The 23,119-nt window shown below is 42.6% G+C and overlaps 1 protein-coding gene across 2 annotated transcripts in view; it reads left to right on the forward strand.

The window, feature by feature from the left end:
* The window catches only part of PI4KA (phosphatidylinositol 4-kinase alpha), a 107,137-nt gene extending 84,571 nt beyond the window's left edge, over window positions 1-22,566 (forward strand). For both annotated transcript variants that reach the window (XM_075898245.2, XM_075898246.2), the window contains exons 41-55: window positions 443-610; window positions 1,143-1,196; window positions 1,839-1,959; window positions 3,266-3,395; window positions 8,667-8,737; window positions 10,130-10,202; window positions 10,538-10,608; window positions 11,206-11,315; window positions 11,980-12,084; window positions 12,468-12,593; window positions 12,864-12,984; window positions 16,347-16,506; window positions 17,951-18,040; window positions 19,178-19,261; window positions 21,903-22,566. In XM_075898245.2, the coding sequence (XP_075754360.2) occupies window positions 443-610; window positions 1,143-1,196; window positions 1,839-1,959; window positions 3,266-3,395; window positions 8,667-8,737; window positions 10,130-10,202; window positions 10,538-10,608; window positions 11,206-11,315; window positions 11,980-12,084; window positions 12,468-12,593; window positions 12,864-12,984; window positions 16,347-16,506; window positions 17,951-18,040; window positions 19,178-19,261; window positions 21,903-21,954 (1,536 nt within the window). In that variant the 3' untranslated portion in view covers window positions 21,955-22,566. The remainder of the gene's footprint in view (window positions 1-442; window positions 611-1,142; window positions 1,197-1,838; window positions 1,960-3,265; window positions 3,396-8,666; window positions 8,738-10,129; window positions 10,203-10,537; window positions 10,609-11,205; window positions 11,316-11,979; window positions 12,085-12,467; window positions 12,594-12,863; window positions 12,985-16,346; window positions 16,507-17,950; window positions 18,041-19,177; window positions 19,262-21,902) is intronic.
* The last annotated feature ends 553 nt before the right edge of the window (window positions 22,567-23,119 follow it).

The following is a 23,119-nucleotide window of genomic DNA, read 5'->3' on the forward strand; positions in this document are numbered from 1 at the left end:
GCCTGGCGAACAGGCCTCGCCGCAGTTTGGCGAGCCCTGTTCATAAGTAATATAGCTAGTTGACCAGCTAATAATGTGTGCACGGGGAAGAGGGAGTATTTGATTAGAAAGCTGTATTGGTGCTTTTGTTTAACTCAACTCTAGTTCACTATATAAAAATTATTACACCTGGTGATTTTCAGCCAGAGACCAGTTTGTAATTAAATGGTACTAGGTTTTTGTCTTAAAATTAAATGCCTTATGCTCTTTAATATAGTACCTAAAGATATAGAATACTTAATTTGCAAAAAATGATACATGAATCACTTTTTTTTCTTTATTGTAGCAGGCTAGGTTATGGTTTTATAATATTCATTGTGAGCCAAATTTATCCCTAGTGTGTGTTGCACCAGAAATGATTTTTGGGCTTGCATGTTCATATATCTCCTTATTCTGCTTACAGTACCTTGTTACATGGCACACAATTGATGCAGATGCCCCTGAGCTCAGCCATGTTCTGTGCTGGGCACCAACAGATCCACCTACTGGCCTTTCATATTTCTCAAGCATGTACCCACCTCATCCTCTAACAGCTCAGTATGGAGTTAAAGTCCTGCGGTCTTTCCCTCCGGTAAGAGACTATATTTCAGGAGAGATCTGGAGAGATCAATACTCATGCTCAGTTAGGACTTTGTCTTAATTTCATTAGTGTGAAGTAATAAAAATGTATTGGGAAGATAAAGTAGATGAAGCTGAAGTTAGAAATCAGCATTGACTGTCCCATATAATCTTGGTTCAGTTGCTTTGCAATGTGTTTGCTGTCAGTTGTTCTGTGCTGGAATACTTTGTCTGTTTCTTTAAAGACCGCATGTGTCTGAAGCTGCTTCTATGAAGTAAAACCAAGTTCATTCAGTGAAAAGTAGTGTATCTGGAGTTGGGTAAACCTGGGATTTTTTAATACTTGTCAGTATGATTACAAAGATCTGTAAAATACCAAGTGTTCATCAGCCTTGTTAATGGCATTTCTGCTAAGGTCAGGTGGGCAGAGGACTTTCAGTTGAATAAAGAATAAAATTCCTGATGCCCATGCTTTTTTAAAAGAAACAAAACTTTTTTTTTCTGATGTTGGCAAAAAAATGATTTTTCTGTTTTCTTTTTTTTAGGATGCCATTTTATTCTACATTCCACAGATTGTGCAAGCCCTTCGCTATGATAAGGTGAGGGAGAATAACTACTGCATGATTCAGGCATTTTGTTCAAAACATTTTCAAGACTTAATTATCTCTGAATTGAGAGATGCAGAATAGCAACAATTTAGGATTAAATGTTGCTGCAGAATATCTAGTATATTTTAAAAATGGTTTTTAGAGATAGGTGTGTTTGAGGCACCTGTTTAATTGGCATAGCCCATGTATATTAAACTTATACGTAGCTTTCAATAGATGTTGCCTCATGATCAAGTCTGAGGAGTCTGCATGACCAACTTTTCTGTACCCCCGCATGTAGCTGGTAATAATGTGCTTTAACCCTTCTGCTCCATCCCTGGGCCCCATTATGTTGAACTCAAACATAGTAGTAGGCACTCCATAGTTAGGAGCTTCAAATCTAAATATGAAAGACAAACATAGGAGCAGGGGGAACAGGCATAGGGATTGAAGTGTCTTCAAAAAAGCAGATAACTGACAGAGTCGAGAGTAAAATATACGCCATCTGACTCTTAGTGCGTTGTCCTGGATATCGCTATTGTCGTCTCTTTCCAATAATTAAATATGTTCTAGTGTGAAGGTTAATGGCTAGTGTTGATGGGATTGAGCTGTGGCACCAGCCTTTTGGGTGACTGTGAATTTGTATGGTTGCAGATGGGCTATGTTAGAGAATACATCCTGTGGGCGGCTGCTAAATCCCAGCTGTTGGCTCACCAATTTATCTGGAACATGAAAACCAATATCTTCATGGATGAAGAGGCACACCAGAAAGATCGTGAGTATGGCATGCATGGGCCTGTTATCCTAATATCTTTCCCATTCCTTATTTCATGAATAGATTTTCTGCCCCCCCCCCCACTCCCACACACACACACACACCTCCTTTTCTTCTGGAATTATGAATCTTTTATTTGTGCAGATAAGAACTGTTTTGTTGAAGAATTTTTTTCCTGGTGGAAATCAGCAAAGTAGGCAGCTGGTACAGTAGGCAGGGGAAAGCAATGCCTTCCAAACTTGCCAGCCCAGCCCCACCCATGCTTCACCCCAAGCTTTTGCCCTACTTCAGTGCATTTCCCCCGGACTGTCAGGGATTGTGCCTCGCCGAGGCTGGAGCCATGCTGCCAGCTGTCCTGAAGCCGGGGATGCTTGGGCTGGATACCACAACCCCTCTCCCCCACAGTGATCTGGCCAGGGCCAGGGAGGACTGGGGTCATGTGCTTCCTGCTCTCCCTCCCTCTGCCTCATGCTCTGGTCAAGGCTGAGGAAGCCCTCGGTTATGCACTGCCTACTTTCCTCTCTCCCTGTGCTCTAGCCGACGAAGGCTGATGGTCTGTGTTGCACACTCTCCCCACCCCACGCTCTGACTGAGGCAAGGGAAGGCTGGAGATGCATGCTGCCTGCTTCCTCCCACTTCATATGCTTTGTCTGAGGCCATATGCCACCCACTCTTCTACGTCTCTGGTGCTTGGGGGAGATGGCTGAGGACAAGCACCAACCTGTGGGAAAGGGGTGGCCTGACCTTACAGTGAGGGGGCACTTTACTTCCATGGGGGCTTGGGCAGCAGGGGCAACTCAGCTCCAACTACATTTAAACTGCAGAGTTGCAGTAGGGGTAGGTCCAGGGCCCAGTGCAACCCGGGACTTGCACTGGGTCCCACGCTGTGCATCTGCCTTTTAAATGTAGTAAGAGCCAGGCAGTTCTTACTGCATTTAAAAGGCAGAACTATAATGGTCCAGACCTGATGCGAGCTGGGTCTCACACTGTGCCTCTGCTTCCCCTGCCCACTACACATCCCCCGCACAGTGGAGACAGTGCTGGAGGGAACCAGCTTTTAAGCCAGCTTCCTCTAGCACAGGCTCCTGCTTCCCCTCCCCTTGCTGCCTCTGATATAGAGGCAAGAAGGCTGGGGGAGAGGGGGAAAAATGCAAGTAGTCAACTAATCAACTACTCTTTTATATCCCTAATGCACACCAGTGTTTGACTCAAAGGAAAAATTGCTTTTTTCCCCTCTTTAATTATGTCTTTCCTGGTAGGTGTCCAAGATTTTATTCAGGTTTGTTTCTTTTGGTTATATATGCAGCTGACATTGGGGAACTACTAGAGCAGCTAGTAGAAGAGATAACCAGTTCATTATCTGGGCCAGCCAAGGAGTTCTACCAACGGGAATTTGATTTCTTTAATAAAATCACCAATGTTTCAGCCATCATCAAGTAAGTGTGGTAGCTGTGGATATTGAGCTGTTGCATAGCTCCCCATTTTGTCAATAACTGTTGTCCTGAGTAGAGAGTTTTGCTTTGGATGAGATCTGAGGCCATGATTCCTAGAGTGATTTTTTTTTTAAAAACATTTTTAAAATACTTGTGTATCAAAAATTAAATAAATTTGCCCAACAGATTACGGATCTGTGCTAGTAAGATACAAAAACTTTAGGGTACCTTGGGGAACCGGGCCCCACACACAATAAGTGGACATTTAGCTAACTAAAATCATGGAGGACCACAGATGTTGCTAGACTATAAAGTGCTGTACTAGAGGGGTTCAGCCTCTAAGCACAGGGAGTTCACTGTTAATGGAATGATGTTGAGTAGGAAAGTACAGGAATAAAAACTCTAAAATAACTGATGCTTTTGCACCAGTAGAACAAGTCACACAGACCTAGTTAGTGTCACTTGCCTCAGTGGACTGGATATTTGGATAGGTTAGAACAGGGGTAGGCAACAATTTTGGCAGAGGGGCACTTCATGAATGTTGGTTGTGGTCACAGGTTGGCTCTGCCCACGAAAGGGGTGGGGCCTCAAGCTAAAAAGAATTCCCTCTAGGCCCTGCGTGCCTCTGGCAGGTGAAGGAGACTTCATGCGCTCCCCTGTCCAAGGTTGATCAGGGCCTAGGGGTGGGGGAGTGGGTGAAGTCTCCTGCCCCTGCCATGTAATAAGCGTCTGGGGGGGAACCACCAGCATTTTGAACAGCTGATGGTTCCTTCTAGAAGCCACACGCCTCTGGTGCAGGGAGGAGATCTTGCACTTTCCCTCACCCCCAGACCAGTTGGGGTCTGGGGACAGAAGAGTGCATGAAGTAGTTCGCTGTTCAAAACGGCACCTGGCTCCCGCTAGGTGCAGCACACCCTTGGCTTGGCAGGCCAGATCCAGTACACGGGCCGTATCTTGCCCACCCCTGGGTTAGAGATATTCTCCTGGAAAGCTAGCAGACCTTGCTTCATGCAGGAAAAGCAGCACTGTTGTATGTAGACATGTCAGGGGTTTCCACAATGTTCTGCAACTTACAACTTGCTGGAAACATTTTGTTTTGAATTTAAAGAATTACTGGTGTATTCCACCAAATTATAAACACTATAGTAAAAATTCCCTGAAAATGTCTCTTTCTTCACAAAGGCATTTCTATTTATACTATAAATAGAAGCTTTATCCTGCATACATAGTAGTGTTCTGTCTTATTCATGAAGTGCTGTAATAATTCATTGTTTCTGGAGTAGTAGACCAGCATTAATGGAGATAGATTGTTATGTCTCTAACTAGAATTTGTTGTCACCTAATGAATGTGAAACTTCCTTTTTACTCGTTTTTCAAAACTTCAGTGAACAGAAGTGCAGTGTAAGTATAAAATGGGACATTTTTGAAGGTTGCCAGAGGATAGTGGCTTAGCACTCGAGTTCATAACCTAAGTGTCTTCTTTTCTAAATGTGTAAGACAGAAAATAGCAGAAAGCAATGCAGAATGTTTTCCTTATAAAACAAATTGATTTTACTTTTAAAAATGAAACCTTGCTAATTATTAATTAACATCAACATTTGCAAATATAGGACAATTAAGCCAACTGGCATAGCTGTTGCAAGAGTCACTAGACTTTAGATGATTTTTGTGTGTTTTTGATATGTCAGGATAGGCTTTAAAGAGATGTTTCTGTCTTTGCTCCCAAAAATGTGGGTGCCTAAGTGAGTGCCCCAGTCATTTTAATTTTTTTAAAGTTGTGAGTAATTAGCTTAATAGCACTGGCTTTAAACAGGTAGGCATTTGGAGGCATTTCAATCTTGTACTCCATTCCAGGCACTTCTGAAGCAAAGAATTCAGATAATATGGTGGATCTCATGTATGTGGAGGGGTGGGGTTTGTTAAGGGCACAAATGTGAATTGAGATGTGACCTCGCATGATTTGACTGTCCTCAGTGCTGTACTTTGATCCCCAGAGGTGAGAAGCTGATGCAGTCACCCACTGTATCACCTAGCTGCATACCATAAAGAACACCTTTCAGTTACTTGACTTCTAGATCATTGTAAGTGTGCATCTGCCTGCCTTAGTTCCAGTGATGTTTGCCATGACTGCATGTGCAAATTGGGTAATTTACATACTAACTTATAATAGTTTCCAGCTATCTAGTTTGCACTGCAGTTATTGTAACTGCGTGAACAAATTAGGAATATAATTACACAGACATTTTGCCTGTCTATCACTTTGAAAGAAGACAAACTAAAGCAGAGTAATATAGTTATATTACTTATGTAAAATAAGTAATATAACTATAATGAGTATAACTATACTGATAAGAATTCATGTATAGACAAGCCTCAACCAGCGTTCCCTCTAACATTTTCTATCCTTGTGCAGGTTGAATTTCTTTGGGGCGGCTTGAAATTTCTTATATGCAACACCAACATTGAGGAAGTGTGTGGATGTGCACCACCAATACAAACAAAATACCTAGATTTAAATATCTATATTAAACAGTCCATAAGTATAGAAGAAAATACATTAAAAGAAGGGATAGTTAAGAAGGAGCAATGCTTACAATATTTATTTAATATGAAATCAAATTAATTAATGCAACCTTTGGAGTACATGTATTATCATCCTTTCTAACAACTCAAGCTAGTAAACACAAATGCATATTATCCACACACAGCTCAGCTTTAAGATGCTAAACACATCTATGAGTCAACTAGAAATAGTCAACCTCTCCTTGCAAATATTAATACAATATTTACTGACACTGGAAAAGAGAGCAAAAGGCATTCATTTAGGCTATACAGTTTCTCATTGAAACATGGGACTGTCTGAGAAACCCTAAAGCCATGTGTTAATTTGCTCTGAGGTTTCTCTCTTTGAGTTGGTGATATACTCAAGATGAAAGTTTCAAACCAGGAGAACTTCTATCTGTTTTCACAGGTCTCTTTTTTTCACTTTTTCTTGTGGATTCCATGTTTCAAGTAGCATGCAATGTTTTCTCTCTGGTAGATAGGCACAAAAATTGTTCATTTGTCTTGGTGACAGGCACATGCCCCATATGTACCTTCTTCCCCACCAGCACTGCCACCCCAAGGGCATTCTGCCTCAAAGCTCACCTTTTATGGAAGAGGCATTGCATCCAGTGTCAGAATCAAGCACAACTGCAGTGTAGCAGATTCAGAATCCATGAGGAGCACCCCTCCAGCTGCCTGTGATTCAAAGCACAAGTCTGGTTAGAAATGTCACTCTTTTGCCTTCATCATTCGCCTCTGTAAAGCACTCAAAATCTGGGCCTCTTCTTAGACTTCTAGTAAGTCCTCTGGTATTGATTCAAACCACCCTAAAATCTAGTCAACCACCACCCTTTCTGAGGCAGCATCATTGACTCTAGCCCCTTAGAGGCTGTTGAGACTAGTGCCTTGACCTTTCCTGGGTTCTTTTTCATAATTCCAAGACCTAACCTGTTTATCTCACCAGCACCAGACAAACACTTACATGTTTAGGTATTTCCTGCTCTGCATGCCTTCATGTTGGCAAGGGGTCTTTGGTGTTCCCTGTACTGGGCTCTCCTTTGCTACAGTCAGTTTCACTTCGAGTGTCTAAGGCAGTCCATTTGGTGTCATCAGTATTGCTGATATTCTCTGCTCTACTGGTGCACTTAGCACCATCAGTATAGCTTCAACTCCTTTGAAGACTGACAGTCTCTCCAACCCATTTTGATCTGTTGATCAACCCATTGATCACATTGTTTTTTATTGGATCCCCAAGTGCTACCCAGAACCAGACCAACTTGAACTGCAGTGGGGACCATTCTTCCCTATTCTGAAAAAATCTACACTTATTCTTTGTACTCTAAAAGGGAGCCTGTGTCACCTTCCAGGTCTTTTAGCTTGCTTTATAGACCTCTTGTCAGGGTCACAGCACCTAAGAACCTGGTCTGGTTTTCTTATAAAGAGACTCTAGCATGTCCTCCACCATGAATGACTCGAATAATGCAGTTCCCTCCATGGCCTTACTGGTCTGGGTCTGCTCTGAGGGATTCTTGACCTTCATCACAGTCACACTGTAGGAGGAATCCTCTTCCTCCCACCACTTCAAGAAACCTCTCCTCAAGATATTGCTAGTGTCCCTCTACCTGCGGTACTAGACCCTAGGAAAGAGACATAATAGAGGAACCTCTGGATGTGCCTTCAATATTTTGTCAACATCTCCAGATGAAACAGAGTCAATGTCTTCCTGCCAGAGGACGGTAAGGTCTTCCAGGATCTCAGGAAGAGGGTAGTTACTTCCCTATTAGTGCAGGTGGTCCTTTTATGAGGAAAACCCACACAAGCTCTATGATATTTTAGATACCTGCTTTGGGGAAGGTTGTCTCAGCCATCCATGAAGCCCTGCTGGAGCCACTGAAAACCTTGTGGCAGACTCTAACCTTTACACCATCAGTTCTTGACAGGGTCCAGAGGTTGTGAGCTGCTTTCAGATGGTCCACAAAGCAGGGCCAGCAATAGACTGGCTGGGACCCAGGGCAGACAGCTCAGAGTCTTGAGTGTCCCACTGACATCCCAAATGCCCCCTTCCCTTTGCTGGGCCTGGGCAGCTTCACATTAATCATGGTCAGTTGGTCTCTAGAGCTTTTTTCTATGATTGCAATGAAAGCCCATTAATAAATAATTGCACACAAATTGGCACAATGTAAATGACAAGTACTGCGAAGGGATGCTGGCCTTTGAGAGTGCTTTGAATCCAAAGGTTTCCTGGCCATTTCTGAAGAGGACATGGAACCTCTGAATATAAGAAGCTATTCCTCCTATGGTCACGTATTATGGACATATAGCTCAGCCATTTAAGGATCTGTTTTATATCTTTCTTGGACAACATGTAATGCACTTGCCACCAGATTGCTGGTTTCACCTGCCCCCACACACTTGGAAAATCAAATTCTATTCCAGATGGCCTTTCAACTTGGTAGAGGCGGGAAATAGGCTTGTTGCCAGCTACTACACACTATGTGCCTACATTTCCTATCCAGTATTCTGCACAGAGGTCAGGAAAGAGTTTTTAAAAAGGCAAAGACTTGAATCATTATAATTAGTATAGGAAACGGTTCAGAATCTATACTGAATTAGAGCATATGGAGCTGCAGCTGCAGTTCAGTAAGAAATTGCTGTTATTCCAAGAAGAAATATTTATTTTGTTTAAATGTGACACAGCATCAGGAAGTGAAATAAATTCTTTCTTCCCAGGCCATTCCCTAAAGGAGATGAAAGAAAGAAAGCTTGTTTGTCTGCTCTGTCTGAGGTGAAAGTGCAGCCTGGTAAGAAGTATTGTATGTTCCTTTTGCATTTAGCATGAATACTATACATTGTAGGAGAGAATCATGGGAATTTTGTAACAGTTGGTCTAATATTTTTACTGCCATGGGCTAAGAATTGACTTATTGGCATTGTTGTTCCTTGTCAAGCTAAGTATAAACATGGCAGCACAAATATTGGTATAGCACTAAGAGTGTTCATGGCATGTTACAGTCTAGATATGAAGAATAGGGATGTTAAATAGTGGTTAGTAAACTAATCGAGTAATCGATGGAATTTCCATTGACTACTTGATTAGTCCATAAGGTGGTTTGCTATGACTCTGCCTTTTAAATGTAGTAAAAGCCATCAGGTTCTGATGGCTCTTACTACATTTAAAAGGAAGAGGTGCAGCAGTCTGGGACTGGGCACAAGCCAGGACAGCTGAGTCCCAGCTCATGCTCAGTCCCAGATGCTGTGGCTCTGTCTTTTAAATGTAGTAGGAGTGGCTCTGCTTTTTTCTGCTTTTAAGCCAGCTCCTCTTAGCACTGGCTCGTGCTCCCCCATCTTTGCTTCCACTGATACAGAGGCAGCGGGGGAAGAAGAAGCATCTAGTCGAGTAGTGACTCAGCTACCTGATAAGCCTATGCTTATTGGTTAGTCAGCTACTCAACTAGTTGCTTACATCCCTAATGAAGAGCCTAGTCCCAAAGAGCATCAAGGACAGGCATGAAGGGAACAGCGCAACTGAAAAGCGAGGTTAAGAAAACCTTTAGCTTTGTATCACATGTTTTTAGTAGATGATGGTCAGGTTAGGTAGGGTTCAAAAAAGAACTAGATAAATTCATAGAGGACAGGTCTATCAATGCTTAGTAGCCAGGACGGGTAGGAATATGTCTCTAGCCCATTTGTCAGAAGCTATGAATGTGAGAGAGGGGAGGGATCACTTGGTGATTACCTGTTTTGCTCATTCTGTCTGGGACACCTGGCATTGGCCACTGTCAGAAGACAGGGTACTGGGCTGGATGGACCTTTGGTCTGACTCAGTTCTATGCTGCTGCTACTACTACTAAAACACATATCAACAGAAGACCATTATATTGACTCGTTGTGGAGTGTGTTCCCAGTGGAGGCCGTGTTCAAAGGATCCCATCTGTGGGCTATGTGTGGAGCCCCACATAAACCCAAATGGTACTGTGGGCCATAAAAAAAACGTTCTGCGGGCCTCATGTGGCCCATGAGTAGCCACATGTGTTGAGTAGCCCTGCTGTAAACTATTGTATGGTGGTAGACAGTAATGTATCCATTTCTAACTTCAATGTAGATTTTTAAATTACATGAATAATTGTATTCTCAGACTCTTAGAGCTTTACTCTGTATTGCTAGCTGGTGAATTCTCTTCTCCCCTTTTGTAGGCTGTTACTTGCCCAGCAATCCTGAAGCAATTGTTTTGGATATTGACTACAAGTCTGGAACTCCTATGCAAAGGTAATTTGCAGTGTTGTAGCTTTGATGGGTCCCAAGATATGAAAGAGACAAGGTAGGTGAAGTAATATATTTTATTGGACCAAGTTTTGCTGGTGGAATGTACAAGCTTTTGAACTACACAGAGTTCAGGCTTGGGAAAGCAGCAGAGTGTCAGGAGTAGCTCTAATGCTTGTACTTACAACCAACAGAAGTTGGTCTAGTAAAATATATTGTCTCACCTCCATTGTCTTTTCCATATGCAGATAATCTTGGTTACTATATTTAGGTCTTTTCTAGGACTTATTGTTGGTTGAATACATCAAACTCAACCTCTTTGTGTATGTGTGTACTTGCAGTGCTGCAAAAGCACCGTACTTGGCCAAGTTTAAAGTGAAATGGTGTGGAGTCAGTGAACTTGAAAAAGAAGGTCAGTATTATAGTTCTTAATCATTCATATTACTAGTTAACAGTCTGTGATTCATTGGCATTTCATATTTTATGTAGATTGTATAACTCAAATTTTAACATAATACACAGTGGTTCAGAAATTGAATTCTGTAAATTGTGACGGGGAGGGGGAAAATAAGCTTGTAATTTGAGTTGCAAGAGGCAAACTTGCTGTTTTTGTAAATATTTGTGTACTGAAGAAATTTTATGAATAACTTTTAGTCCAGCATGTTAAACGATTTTGGGCAGTTTAGAAAACAAAAAAACTCAAGTTAACATTGCCATACAGGTCTTTAAATAATACATTTCCTAAGGATATTTAACTTCTAGGCTTAACTTGTAAATGCACTTCTCCGGCAGACCATGAGGGCTGTTTTAGAATATAATTTATATGTATAAATTCTACCAGTACTTCAGGAAATGCTATATCTTCAGGAATTCAGTGTTACTTGGTGCAGTTCAGCTTGCAGCACAGAAAATCTCTAGCAGATGAAGTATTAAGTTTCCAATACTGTCGTTTATTCAAGGCTGCTAATTAAGCGCCATGTTCATGTTTTGCTTTGTGCTATATTTACAGGTCTTCGCTGTCGCTCTGACTCTATAGATGAAAGTGGAGAGGAAGGGGTTGACAGTAAGAAGATCTGTTGGCAGGCAGCTATCTTTAAAGTGGGTGATGACTGCAGACAGGTACAAAGTTTCTGTAGTAATCAAAAATTGATTGACATCGGTTGTGTTTTAATAGGGAGTGAGAATCACAATTGAACAAACTGTTCTGTGAAGCTTTTAGACTCAATGTTTAGTTTATTACAAAAACATTGTAAAGAGGGAGAACTACATTATGCCATCCTAGAAAACGGGTGGAAAGAAAACCTCATATTTTCAAGACACAGCTTTACACAGTGCCAAAAATACCAAGTCTTATAGTTCAAACAGCAAACTTTATTTATAAAAAATGTTCCGATAGTGGTAGCATAACAGTGACTTCTGAAGGGATGTGTGTTATGTATTCAAACTTGTCTCTTCTACTGAGAGGGAATATATTGGCTGCTATGTTGGAGTTACTCCTACTTGAGGAATGCCAGGGATTTTAATATCCATTAGAAACAAGTAGATAGGTTTTCAATGTTAACACCTTATCTGAATAACATCTGTGTATACGAACTTCCTGCCCACCCAAATTGCATTTTCCATCTGTTTTTCCTCTACAGATACATTGAGTACAGGACTAAGTACATATTTGTTAACTTTCTATGTGATGCTTGTTTGCTCTGATCTTCATATCACTTTCATTACCAGATGGATCTTGTTAATGGCTTTTCTAATACTTATGCACTCTTTTGTTGTTGAACAGGACATGTTAGCTTTACAAATCATTGATCTCTTCAAGAATATATTTCAGCTGGTAGGCCTGGACCTGTTTGTGTTCCCCTATAGAGTGGTGGCCACAGCCCCAGGGGTAAGTGGACTATTAAATATTCAGACTATAGGGCAGAATTAAGCACTGTTAAGAGGCACGTGTCCTGTAGCCCATATTCTTCCAGAGCATTTGTCTCAGATCATCTTCACCCAAGATTCTGACTGAGCTGTGAAATTGTTGTGTAAGTAGCAGAAGGCACCAAGCAGAAGTACCTCTGGGAAGCAGTCATGAATCACTTTCACCAGTTAGTTATAGGAAGGGTAGAAAGTTCAGAACATTTTTTTATGAATAAATGGAAAATCTATAGACAGTGTTCCATAAATGTTTAACCATATGTCCCATGAGATCTGTATAGCTGCCACCATCCATGAGAAATCTATGTTGGAAACGTGCTTTTCAGTCTTATTTGTCTTTCTCTTCAGTGTGGTGTTATTGAATGCATTCCTGACTGCACCTCCCGTGACCAGCTGGGCAGGCAGACAGACTTTGGAATGTATGATTACTTTACAAGACAATATGGAGATGAGTCAACCCTTGCTTTTCAAAAGGTAACATACCAACTGATCAGACATAGCAAAATATTGACTTGACAAGCATCCTGGCTATAGAAAATACTGTGACACTTTATTGTATACGTATTATAATACTGTTGGATAATCCATTTCTCATTGTGAGCAGGCTTTGCATAGAATCTGTTGCAGCATTAGAGAATGCCATTCATTTAAAGTAGTATAACCATGAGAGTACATCTGCTCTGGGGATGATGTTGCACACAAGCTCTGCTTTTCAGAATTTGATCTCATTTCTCATTTATGCAGGCTCGATATAATTTCATCCGCAGCATGGCTGCCTATAGCCTCCTGCTGTTTCTGCTCCAGATTAAAGACCGACACAATGGCAACATAATGCTGGACAAAAAGGGGCACATCATTCATATCGGTCAGTTTTGTTCCCTTGGCCTTCCGTATATCTGTCTTCTCATTCTGCTGAAAGATACTGTTTTTAAAAAATGAAAAAGCTTCTCCTTCTTTTGAAGTCATTCTCCATTCAGTGATTTCATGATTATGAAAATAACAGGAAGAGTTTTTGATGTGTGAAAAGTGCATTTTAGTACAGAATAGATGATTGCGTGCTGCTTTGTCATCCAGCTTTCCAAATTTTTACCAGCCTTGCGCAAGTACTACTTTGGTTAATTAATTTTAGATATGCTAGTGAAGTAACATTTGATTTATTTCATCACAGTATGAGTGCTCTAGCTGGTAAGTTTACACAGCCATCTCTCAAGGCTGTGTAATCTCTGTACAGAATTTGTGTTTATGGAACACCACTAAGGTTTCAGTGACAAGCAGAGGGTATGTCTACACTACAGCGCTAGTTCGAACTAACTTAGTTCGAATTAGTTAATTCGAACTAAGCTAATTCGAACTAACGCGTCTAGAACTAAAAACTAGTTCGAATTAGCGTTTTGCTAATTCGAACTAGCATGTCCACATTAAGTGGACTCTGAACAGGGCTTAAGGATGGCCGGAAGCAGTGCCGGCAGGGCATCAGATGAGGACTTAGAGCGTGGAGATGCTGTCTCAGGCTAGCCGAGGGCTGTGCTTAAAGGGTCCCGACCCCCACCCCGGACAGACAGTTCTAAGGGGTGCCCCGCTTGAAAACCAGTCCTGGCTTGGATTGCCCGGAGTACCCACACTGGGCACATCACACCACTCGGCCATCAGCCCGGCTGCACTTGCCGCAGGCTGCCATCTGGGGAGAGGGGGCAATCGGGGGGCTGCAGGAGAGCTTCTACCCCCAAAAGCCCGCAGAGCCAGCCCAGTCCTCCCCATCGGGGGCTCGTACCCCATTCCTCCCTCACCTCCTTCCACTTACCCTTCCCTAGCCCCCCTTCTTATTGATGTACAAAATAAAGATAACGTTTCTTCCAACATTGACTCTGTCTTTATTGACGGAGACTGGGAAAAGGAGGTGGGAGAGGGAAAGAGAAAGGCTGGGAGAGGGGAGGGCAACTAACATGATCAGGGGTTGGGAACAGGTCCCAGATGAAGAGAGGCTACAGAGACTGGGACTGTTCAGCTTAGAAAAGAGGAGACGGAGGGGGGACAGGATAGAGGTCTCTAAAAGCAGGGGTTGGGTGGAGAGGGTGCATTCAGAAAAGTTCTTCATGAGTTCCCATAAAGAAGAACTAGAGGAAACCAAAGGAAAGGAATGGGTAGCAGGCTTGAAACTAGTAAGAGAAAGTTGTTCTTCTTCACAAAGCAAATAGTTAACCTGCGGAACTCCTTGCTGCAGGAGGCTGTGAAGGCTACAACTAGAACAGAGTTTAAAGGGAAGTGAGATCAAGTCATGGAGGTTGGGTCCATGGAGTAGTCTTAGCCAGGGGGTAGGAGTGGTGTCCCTGCCCAAAGTTTGTGGAAGGTTGGAGAGGGATGGCACGAGACAAATGGCTTGGTTACTGTCTTCGGTCCATCCCCTCCAGGGTCCCTAGGGTTGGCCGCTGTCGGCAGACAGGCTACTGGGCTAGATGGACCTTTGGTCTGACCCAGGACGGCCATTGTAAGCTCAGGGCTCAGGGTCGGGGGTCTCAGTGGACCCCCTTGATTTTCATGCACACCTGCTCCTGGGTGGCCAGGCTGGCAGCTCTCCTGCCCTAGACGGCCACTTTCCTGTGCCTAGTGCGGAGATCGTGGACGAGGTCCACGATGTCCGCACTAGCCCAGGATGATGCCCGCCTCTTGCAGTCCAAGGCAAGCTCCCGGGAGCCACCAGCCTGGTCCCGGGAAGAGGGGGTGGGCTGGGGGACATCGGGTGGGTGGCTCTGTGCCGTGCCAGGTGCAGGGTCTGCTGGCTGGGTGCTGGCAGGCTTGCACCTGGCACGGGCACCGTAGCCAGCCCGTGCCCCTTTAAGGGGTCCGGGGCCGGGAGGGGGGCAATAGAGTTTCCCTGGTGTTGGCCAGAGTGGCCACCAGGGAAACCTGGGGAGGGCTAGCCTCCCACTAGTTCGAATTAAGGGGCTACACACCCCTTAATTCGAACTAGTAAGTTCGAACTAGGCTTAATCCTCGTAAAATGAGGTTTTCCTAGTTCGAACTAAGCGCTCCGCTAGTTCGATTCAAATTTGAACTAGCAGAGCGCTAGTGTAGCGGCTATGAATGTTAGTTCGAACTAACGGACGTTAGTTCGAACTAACAAACATTGTAGTGTAGACATACCCTTACTTACTAAATTGTAAAGCACCTCATATTAAATTTCACATTTATTTTTGTTTTCATTCATGCCAAATTCCTCTTCAACCCTACATCAGAGGAGAGCAGTAGGAATGTGTACAATACATAAAGAGAGGACATAACAGCTTTGAAGCACATAAAAGTTGTTAAAAGGAGAAGGGAGAAAAAATATTCTCCTTAACCTCTGATAGGACAAAAAGCAATGGGCATAAATTGTAGCAAAGGGGGTTTAGGTTGAATGTTATAAAAACCACCATCAGGATGTCTAAGCATTAGAATAAATGCCCTAGGAAGGTTGTGGAACCTCCATGATAGGAGACTTTTAGGAGCAGGTTGGACAAACATCTGTCAGGGATGGTCTAGATGGTACATGGTCCTGCCATAAGTGCAGGATACTAGACTTGATGACCTCTCAAGATTTCTTCCAGTTCTAGTATTCTATGATTCCATGATGATCATAATGTGAGTTATTGTGACCACCTCTGTTACCCATTTCAACTGTTACCCTCTGGTAGTGGAGTCAGTTTGGAACAGCACCACGATTGATACCCTCATGGTCAGAGAAACCATGGATTTTTATGTCATTCTTTGGGGACAGTAGCAGGAAGGACAAAAAGTATTTCTAGCATAAGCAGAATACTTGAACAGAATTTTGCACTAATTGGAGAGTCTTGGAGGCTTTGGCACTAGCTGTAAGAGGAGTGCATTACTTAGACTAGTCTGGAGTTTACAAAGTGATGAAAGAGGTTAGAAGTCTGCATGGGAGAGGAATGGTCAGTTTTGTGTCACATATGGCTAATGAAAGGGACATAGTTTGTCAGCACTAACTAAGCTATTGTCATATATTCTACATAAGGCTTGAAACCACAGAAAACCTCCAGCTCATACAGAAGATGTCAGGCCTTTCTTAGAGAGTAAGCCATGATGAGCCAGATGACTACATATCCACTCAAGCCTTCACACGGATTCCTGGTCTCTCTCTGTTGTAATTAAGCATTACAGTGATCAGTGCCCTATTAATTGCTATAATGCATTCACTGCTTAATTATATGTTTGTGTGTGTGTGTGCAGATTTTGGTTTCATGTTTGAAAGCTCACCTGGTGGAAATCTGGGCTGGGAGCCAGACATCAAGCTGACCGATGAGATGGTGATGATAATGGGAGGAAAAATGGAAGCTACTCCTTTCAAGTGGTTCATGGAGATGTGTGTCAGGGGGTACCTAGCAGTCAGGTGAGAACGCTTTGCATCTCTCCTCATTTGCTCACAGCCAAGGGTGCTTCCATATCTAATAATGGATATTTAGGAGATTAACTTTTTTTTTATTGCTTAGTAAGTTTCAATCACATGCTTATCTGAAAGCTACATACTGTGCAAATGGAATCATTGCTCCCCCCCAAACTGTGAGAACCTCCCGTAGATAATAGACAGGACTCTAGAATCTGAGATCATGCTTGGAATTATGAAGAACTGTGAAAGCTCTGCCCTTACCATAAGGAATTGTCTTGTGTTCAGCAGACAATGGATATGATCTAAAACCATGGTGGGCAACCTGCGGCCACAGGCAACCCACTGGGGCTCTCTTGACCTGAGGCCTCTGAACTCCCAGCTGCCCTCTTTCCCCCACAAGCCTCTCCTCCCCCTGTCTCCCAGCACTTTCAGAGCACCATGAATCTGCTGATTCACTCTCTGTCCCAGCTCTTCCCCCTCCTTCCCAGAGATTGAACACCACGAATCAGCTTAAATATTGTCCATCTGTTGGGCGTATACACATAGGCTGCGTCTAGACTGGCAAGTTTTTCCGCAAAAGCATGTGCTTTTGCACAAAAACTTGCCAGCTGTCTACACTGGCAGCTTGATTTTGCGCAAAAGCACTGACGTTCTACTGTCCGAAATCAGTGCTTCTTGCGCAAATGCTTTGACGTTCCTGTTCGGGCAAAAGCCCTTTCCCAGAAATGTTTTTGCGGAAGAGGGCCAGTGTAGACAGCTAAAAACTGTTTTGAGCAAAAAAGCCCTGCTGGCGAAAATGGCTATCGGGGCTTTCTTGTGCAAAACTGCATCTAGATTGGCACGGACACTTTTCCACAAAAAGGGCTTTTATGGAAAAGCATCCGTGCCAATCTAGACGCTCTTTTCAAATGCTTTTAACGGAAAAACTTTTCCGTTAAAAGCATTTGCGGAAAATCATGCCAGTCTAGACGTAACCATAGTGTATGTTGGTAGGAAGTAATTGTATAGTAATAGAGGACTACACAGAGAAATTAGGAAATGGTACCACACTAATGGATGTCCCATGCTGTGGCTGAGGAACAGGGTGTTATTGGATGCCTGATGATTACGCATTTTTACTATTGCCAAAAGAATGTTACTTTATCTAAATACCGTTTAGTACCATTCTCCCCAAGGTTGTTGTCCATCCCACACCATTCACTTTATTTAGCTGTCAAACACTGGAAAATGAAATTGCCTTCATCACAGTAATTTAATTAGGGTGACAGACTGTGAACAGCAGTATAGCTCCATCAGCAAACATAAGAGGATTATACTGTGTAGATTTAATTACAGTAAAAGGTGTGATCCAGTTCCCAGCTGAATTTCTCCACTTGTGCTCTGTACCCAGCAATAGCAAGAAAAGTTTGAGAACTCTAATTGCCTTGTGCTGGCTGTCTCTCTCTAGACCCTACATGGATGCTGTGGTCTCTTTGGTCACCTTGATGTTGGATACAGGGCTCCCCTGTTTCCGAGGGCAGACAATCAAGCTGTTAAAGTAGGTCATGCAGATATCTATTAATTCTTCTGTTATTTTTTTACCATAGAAGCATTGTCTATAGTTTGTTTTAACTTAGCAGTAGTTTAGTTTTACTCTAGCCAAATATGGCCTAATAACTGTTTTGAAAAAGGATAATTTGATCTCTCAAGCAATAGAAATTTTAAAGCACTGGACACAAAATGAGTTAAATTCAGCCAGTGCTGTGACTGTGTAGGTAAACAAGTATCTATTACTGCTCGGCATAGGTGCTAAGTCCAGAGCTGGAGCACCCACAGGGAAAAAATGTGCACTCAGTACCCACCGGTGGCCCAGAGAATCAGCCCCTCCTGCCTGCCAGTGATCATCTGTTCAACAGTATGTAGAAGGCCAAGGAGTTTTGAGGAGAAGCAGGGCAGGATGTGGCAGAGCTAGAGTAAGATGTGCTTGGGGATGGGGTGAGAAGAGGCAGAATGGCGGTAAGTCCTTGAGGGAAGGTGTTGAATGGCAGCAGGGGCTGGGGCAGTGTGAGGGGTTGAGGATCCGCATGGAAACCAGAAAGGCAGTGCCTCTGCTGCTCAGCATTAGCAAATACGTAACGATAGAGGAGGGGAATGTTGTCCATTCTTCTCAAATGCCATTGAGATCTTTAACATTCACCAGACAGTCACCAAGGATCTAAATGTGTCATTCTTACTGTATAGCATTCCCTTAATACTATATTGCAACATTAGTGGTTGGGGCAGGTCCAGCTCCTAATGTAGCATTTAAACCAAACCCACAGCCTTCTGACTCTTGCATTAATTCTGCAGTCACCATTTCCTACAGTCATTAATTCATTCAGTCCATGTAGTGGGGGAGGGGACCATTTAGGCACCACCTTTCACTGTCCCCAAAATGTAGGCATTTGAAGGCAGGAGCTGAGAAAGAATAGGAGTTCATTTAGATCTAGCCTCTTGCTAGAGTCCACAGTTTTACAGTCTCTTATGAGTGCCAACAGTCTAGTAATTCTTCAAGTGTCAGCATCTGTAGAATACACTGGATGCTAATAATTACTACAGGAGAAAAGCTGTAAGGAACTAATACCCAATTGTGTCTCTGTCCTCCCAGCTACCCATTATAAGAACCAGCTAATGTGTGCTTTTTCCCCCCATACAGGCATCGGTTCAGCCCCAACATGACAGAGCGGGAGGCGGCAAACTTCATCATCAAGATCATTCAGAGCTGCTTCCTCAGTAACAGGTCTGCAATCTTCTCTGTCTGTCTTCTCCCCTATCTCCTCTCTGGGCCTGGACACTACTTGGTTAGTCTTGGCAGAGAGAGGTTAAAGATTGTGTTGAACTATTGAACCATAGGTGGCATAAAGCTTGGTAGTTATATTGACTTCATCATAATGCAGTATACTAGTCCTAGCTTCTGACCATATAATGTTTTACTATATATTTCCTTTTGTGGGACAAAGGCAGTACTAAGTTCAGGCTGGTACAGCAGCAGTTCCTGTTGGCTAGTGTAAAGAAATACAGAATTTTCTGCACTGTGTCACACTGTAACCCACTCAAGTTCAGCATTTGGCTTCCAGCAGTGATTTATGCCTAATGGCTTCACAAGGCAGCCAAGCACCTAATATTGCAGCTTGTTAATTATGCCATGCTGTTTAAGGGATGGGAATCCTTTTTGATTTATGCAGGGATCACATTGCCAAAGAATGGTATTCGGTGGCAACTGGGCTGCCTACTTTTCCTAACGGAGCATCAGGCTGCCTACTTTTCTCAACAGAGCATCAGGCTGCCTACTTTTCCCAAAGAAGAGCTGTCATGTCCTTCAGGGTTGTTGCCTTTTAGAAAGATGAGAGTGTATATGCAGAGGAAGCAGCCTGTACAGCCTACTGGACTGAGCATGAGGGTTAGAGACAGGAATGCTAGTATTTTAAAATAATCTTTTCTAACCAGTTTGCTGTGTTGCTTTGCCCAGTCACTTAATCTCTGTAACACAGGGAAAGTGGTACCTGCTATTGGTACAGCAGTTTGAAGATGTAAAGAATTATGTAAGTGCTAAATTATTACTCCATGATAAGAGTTCCTGCTTTTCCAAAAAGACTTCATGCCTGTGAATCATGTTGATGCATTAGTCCTCTTAACTGTGTTATGCTTTAAAGAAGCACATGGGATCTTTTTCAGGGGGATAAGACAACATGCCTCATTTGTTGAGCATAGATAGATCAATCAATACTTTATCATATCACATGCGTGCACACACACAAAAGCATACTCCATCCCGTTGCTACCAATAATTGTTCCCCCTAACTGCACCGCCCAGGTGAGTTAGATGGAGGATGGGTAGAGCTGGGCTTCTGCTGGTCCAGATTGATGCTCCGATGTTGATAAGATGAAAATCCGGGGTCTCCCTGCAAGATGCCTCATATTTATCCTTCTTGTGCAACCAGTTAGTCATCACCTACATATGCAGTGAGATATTTGTAGCTCCTTTTTTAATGCTGCTTCAGAGAAGGTCCTTCCAAGGGCAAGCACTTGCTCCTGGACTCCCAAGACCGTCTATATGTCCTATCTTCTTTTCAATGAGCTTACTTCACAAGTCTTATTGTCCTTGGATCTGGCTCCCAGCCCCTCTCCACCCTTCCAACTGCTACTGGAGGTGCTCACCTTTCACGCCTTCTCCATTCACACCTCATTCATTTCAGCAGGGCAATCAATGAAGGGGGAGAGATCTATTCTACTCCTAGCAAAATGACATTTTTCTTTACCTTAACTATTCCTAAGGCCTATGACATAAAGGGCTTGATGCAAAGTTTCTATGGAAAAGACTGGATACAAGGTTTCTCTTAATACAAGGGTTAACACAAAGATATCTATAAAAGATAGATAGATAGATAGATAGATAGATAGATAGATAGATAGATAGATAGATAGATAGATAGATAGATATATGCAAAACATATATTTTAAATATCAGGAGTAGCTCCTAATGAAAAGCTGATATTATCGTTTACTCATCCTTGGCTCCTTCTTCTGTGGCAAAAGATAGATGAATCTGATTTGATATTCTGTGTCACAAACATAAAAGTAACATTTAGGTTTGCTACTCTGGTTATTTCTGTTTCCCTTATCATTCCTGTTCTATTTTAAGTTACTTGCATTTTTATGTGATGTTGCCTCTGTGCGATACTCTGAATACTATTTCATGGCCTGTGTGTTTCTTTCCCCTACAGAGGAGCGTTGAGTATCTAATCTGCCTAAGGTGCCTCCTGCAAATCTAAGCACTGAAAGTCTGCTTGCTGCTATTGTATAAAAGAGTAAAACAACTGCAGACTTTTACTTTTTTCTTGCCGTAGTAAAGTTTAAAGAAGTTATTTTCTTTAGCCTCGCAATAGTGGAGGGCTAGTTAGAACCATACTTAGACCAGTTACTGAGGATGTAACCCGTACCATGTTGTAAGTCAGTCTCTCGATGCTGTTGCTGCACCAGTCCTAGTGTCTTTCACATTAGCCTTGTAGTCACTAACATGCCCAGCTGTAATGTAGTGGCATAGTTGCCACTTGGGATTAAGAGCTGGAAAGGGAAATAGTAAGATTTTTTTTTAAGCAAAAGTCCTGTCATTTTAATAATGAAATTATTGAAGGGTTTTTCTGTGTACTCTCAGCTCACTGGTGTCAGAGCCAAATGAGTTCTTCTAGTGTAAACTGGAGCAGGCAGTTGTGTGCTACTCATAACTCTGCTTTCACAGTGCCTTCAGAGTGGAAGTCTAAGTTTGATTAGAAGTTATCATATATGTGGGATTTCACTGTTGCATTTGATCTGCTGATGCATTTCTATAGCACCTCTCATTCACCCATAATTCTTTTTGTTTTGTTTTGTTTTGTTTGTAGGAGTAGGACATATGACATGATCCAGTACTACCAGAACGATATCCCATACTGAGAGACGAGGCGGATTAGCCTTGGGAAAATGGTACTCATCATATCCCAGTGCCCTTTTTCCAGTCTAGTGATAGGAACTGTTCAATCATGCATAACTGTCTGCAATCTCTTATGTGCATGTACACATTTTACTGGATCCTGCAACAATCCAGTTAGTTCCTCCCCTCTCTCTGTCCTGGGATGTATATTTTTTCAGTGGTTTTCTTGGAGTTCGCTTCCATCATAAATGAACATCCCACTCTGGTTATGAATGTTTTAGTCTCAGAGGTAAAGCTGGGAAGTACGGGAATTTTTGTGCAATGCAAGGATTTGATAGTGAGTTTAAAAACACTTAACATGCCACCTAAACTAATCAAAGTGAAGGGTTTGACGTTCTCTTTGAAGCAGCAAAGAAGAGTTAATTTGCTCTAATTATACTGTAGAAAAGTTACGATAATCATCCAAGGTGGTGATGTCTCTGCATCTGTGTGAAGACTTTGCACTGTCCCTCCTACATGGTCAGTATTTCATATGTACATGAAGAATGTATTTTTTCCCTTTTGTGTGTTTTAGAAACAAAACTCTACTGAAGATATATTTAATCTATAAAATATAATAAAGATCTTAAACTTTATTGTGCCTGTATTACAAATCCTTTGAAATCTACTTCTCTTTTGTCCAAGGGCTGTATGTGGAAAAAGCTACTTAAGTTTAGTCTAGCACATCATTCTGCAAGTTCATGAAGTGACTACTGTTGATGTTCATCGTGTGCTTTTTTCTCCTTCTATCTACAAGATAAGTCTGAATTCTTCTTCAGGTGAACAACTCCCTAACATGAAATAAGCAGAGCTTCTGACATACTTAAGGATTTTGGGTCCCTGAGGGCAGCAGTAGCATGAATCATGAACCAGCATGTGGGTGTCCAGCCAGGTAGGTGAAGCAGAGTCAGTCAGGCCAAGAATAATGCTGAAGATCAGAGCCAGAGTCAGGAACCAAAAGCCAGAACCCACGGTCACAGGAATACTCTCAGCACTACTCACAATCACACAGAAAATCAAGAGTTAAACATGATGGCCAGGATGGTAGCATGGCTGATACTGAATCAGGCCAAAAGCAAGGCCGAAATTGTAGCTTGCAGGCAAGAGCATTGAGTGTCCAGAGACTGGTTATTGCTATTGGATTTCAGA

This window comes from Pelodiscus sinensis, chromosome Z (assembly GCF_052426305.1).
Source record: "Pelodiscus sinensis isolate ZL-2025 chromosome Z, ASM5242630v1, whole genome shotgun sequence".
NCBI lineage: Eukaryota > Metazoa > Chordata > Testudines > Trionychidae > Pelodiscus > Pelodiscus sinensis.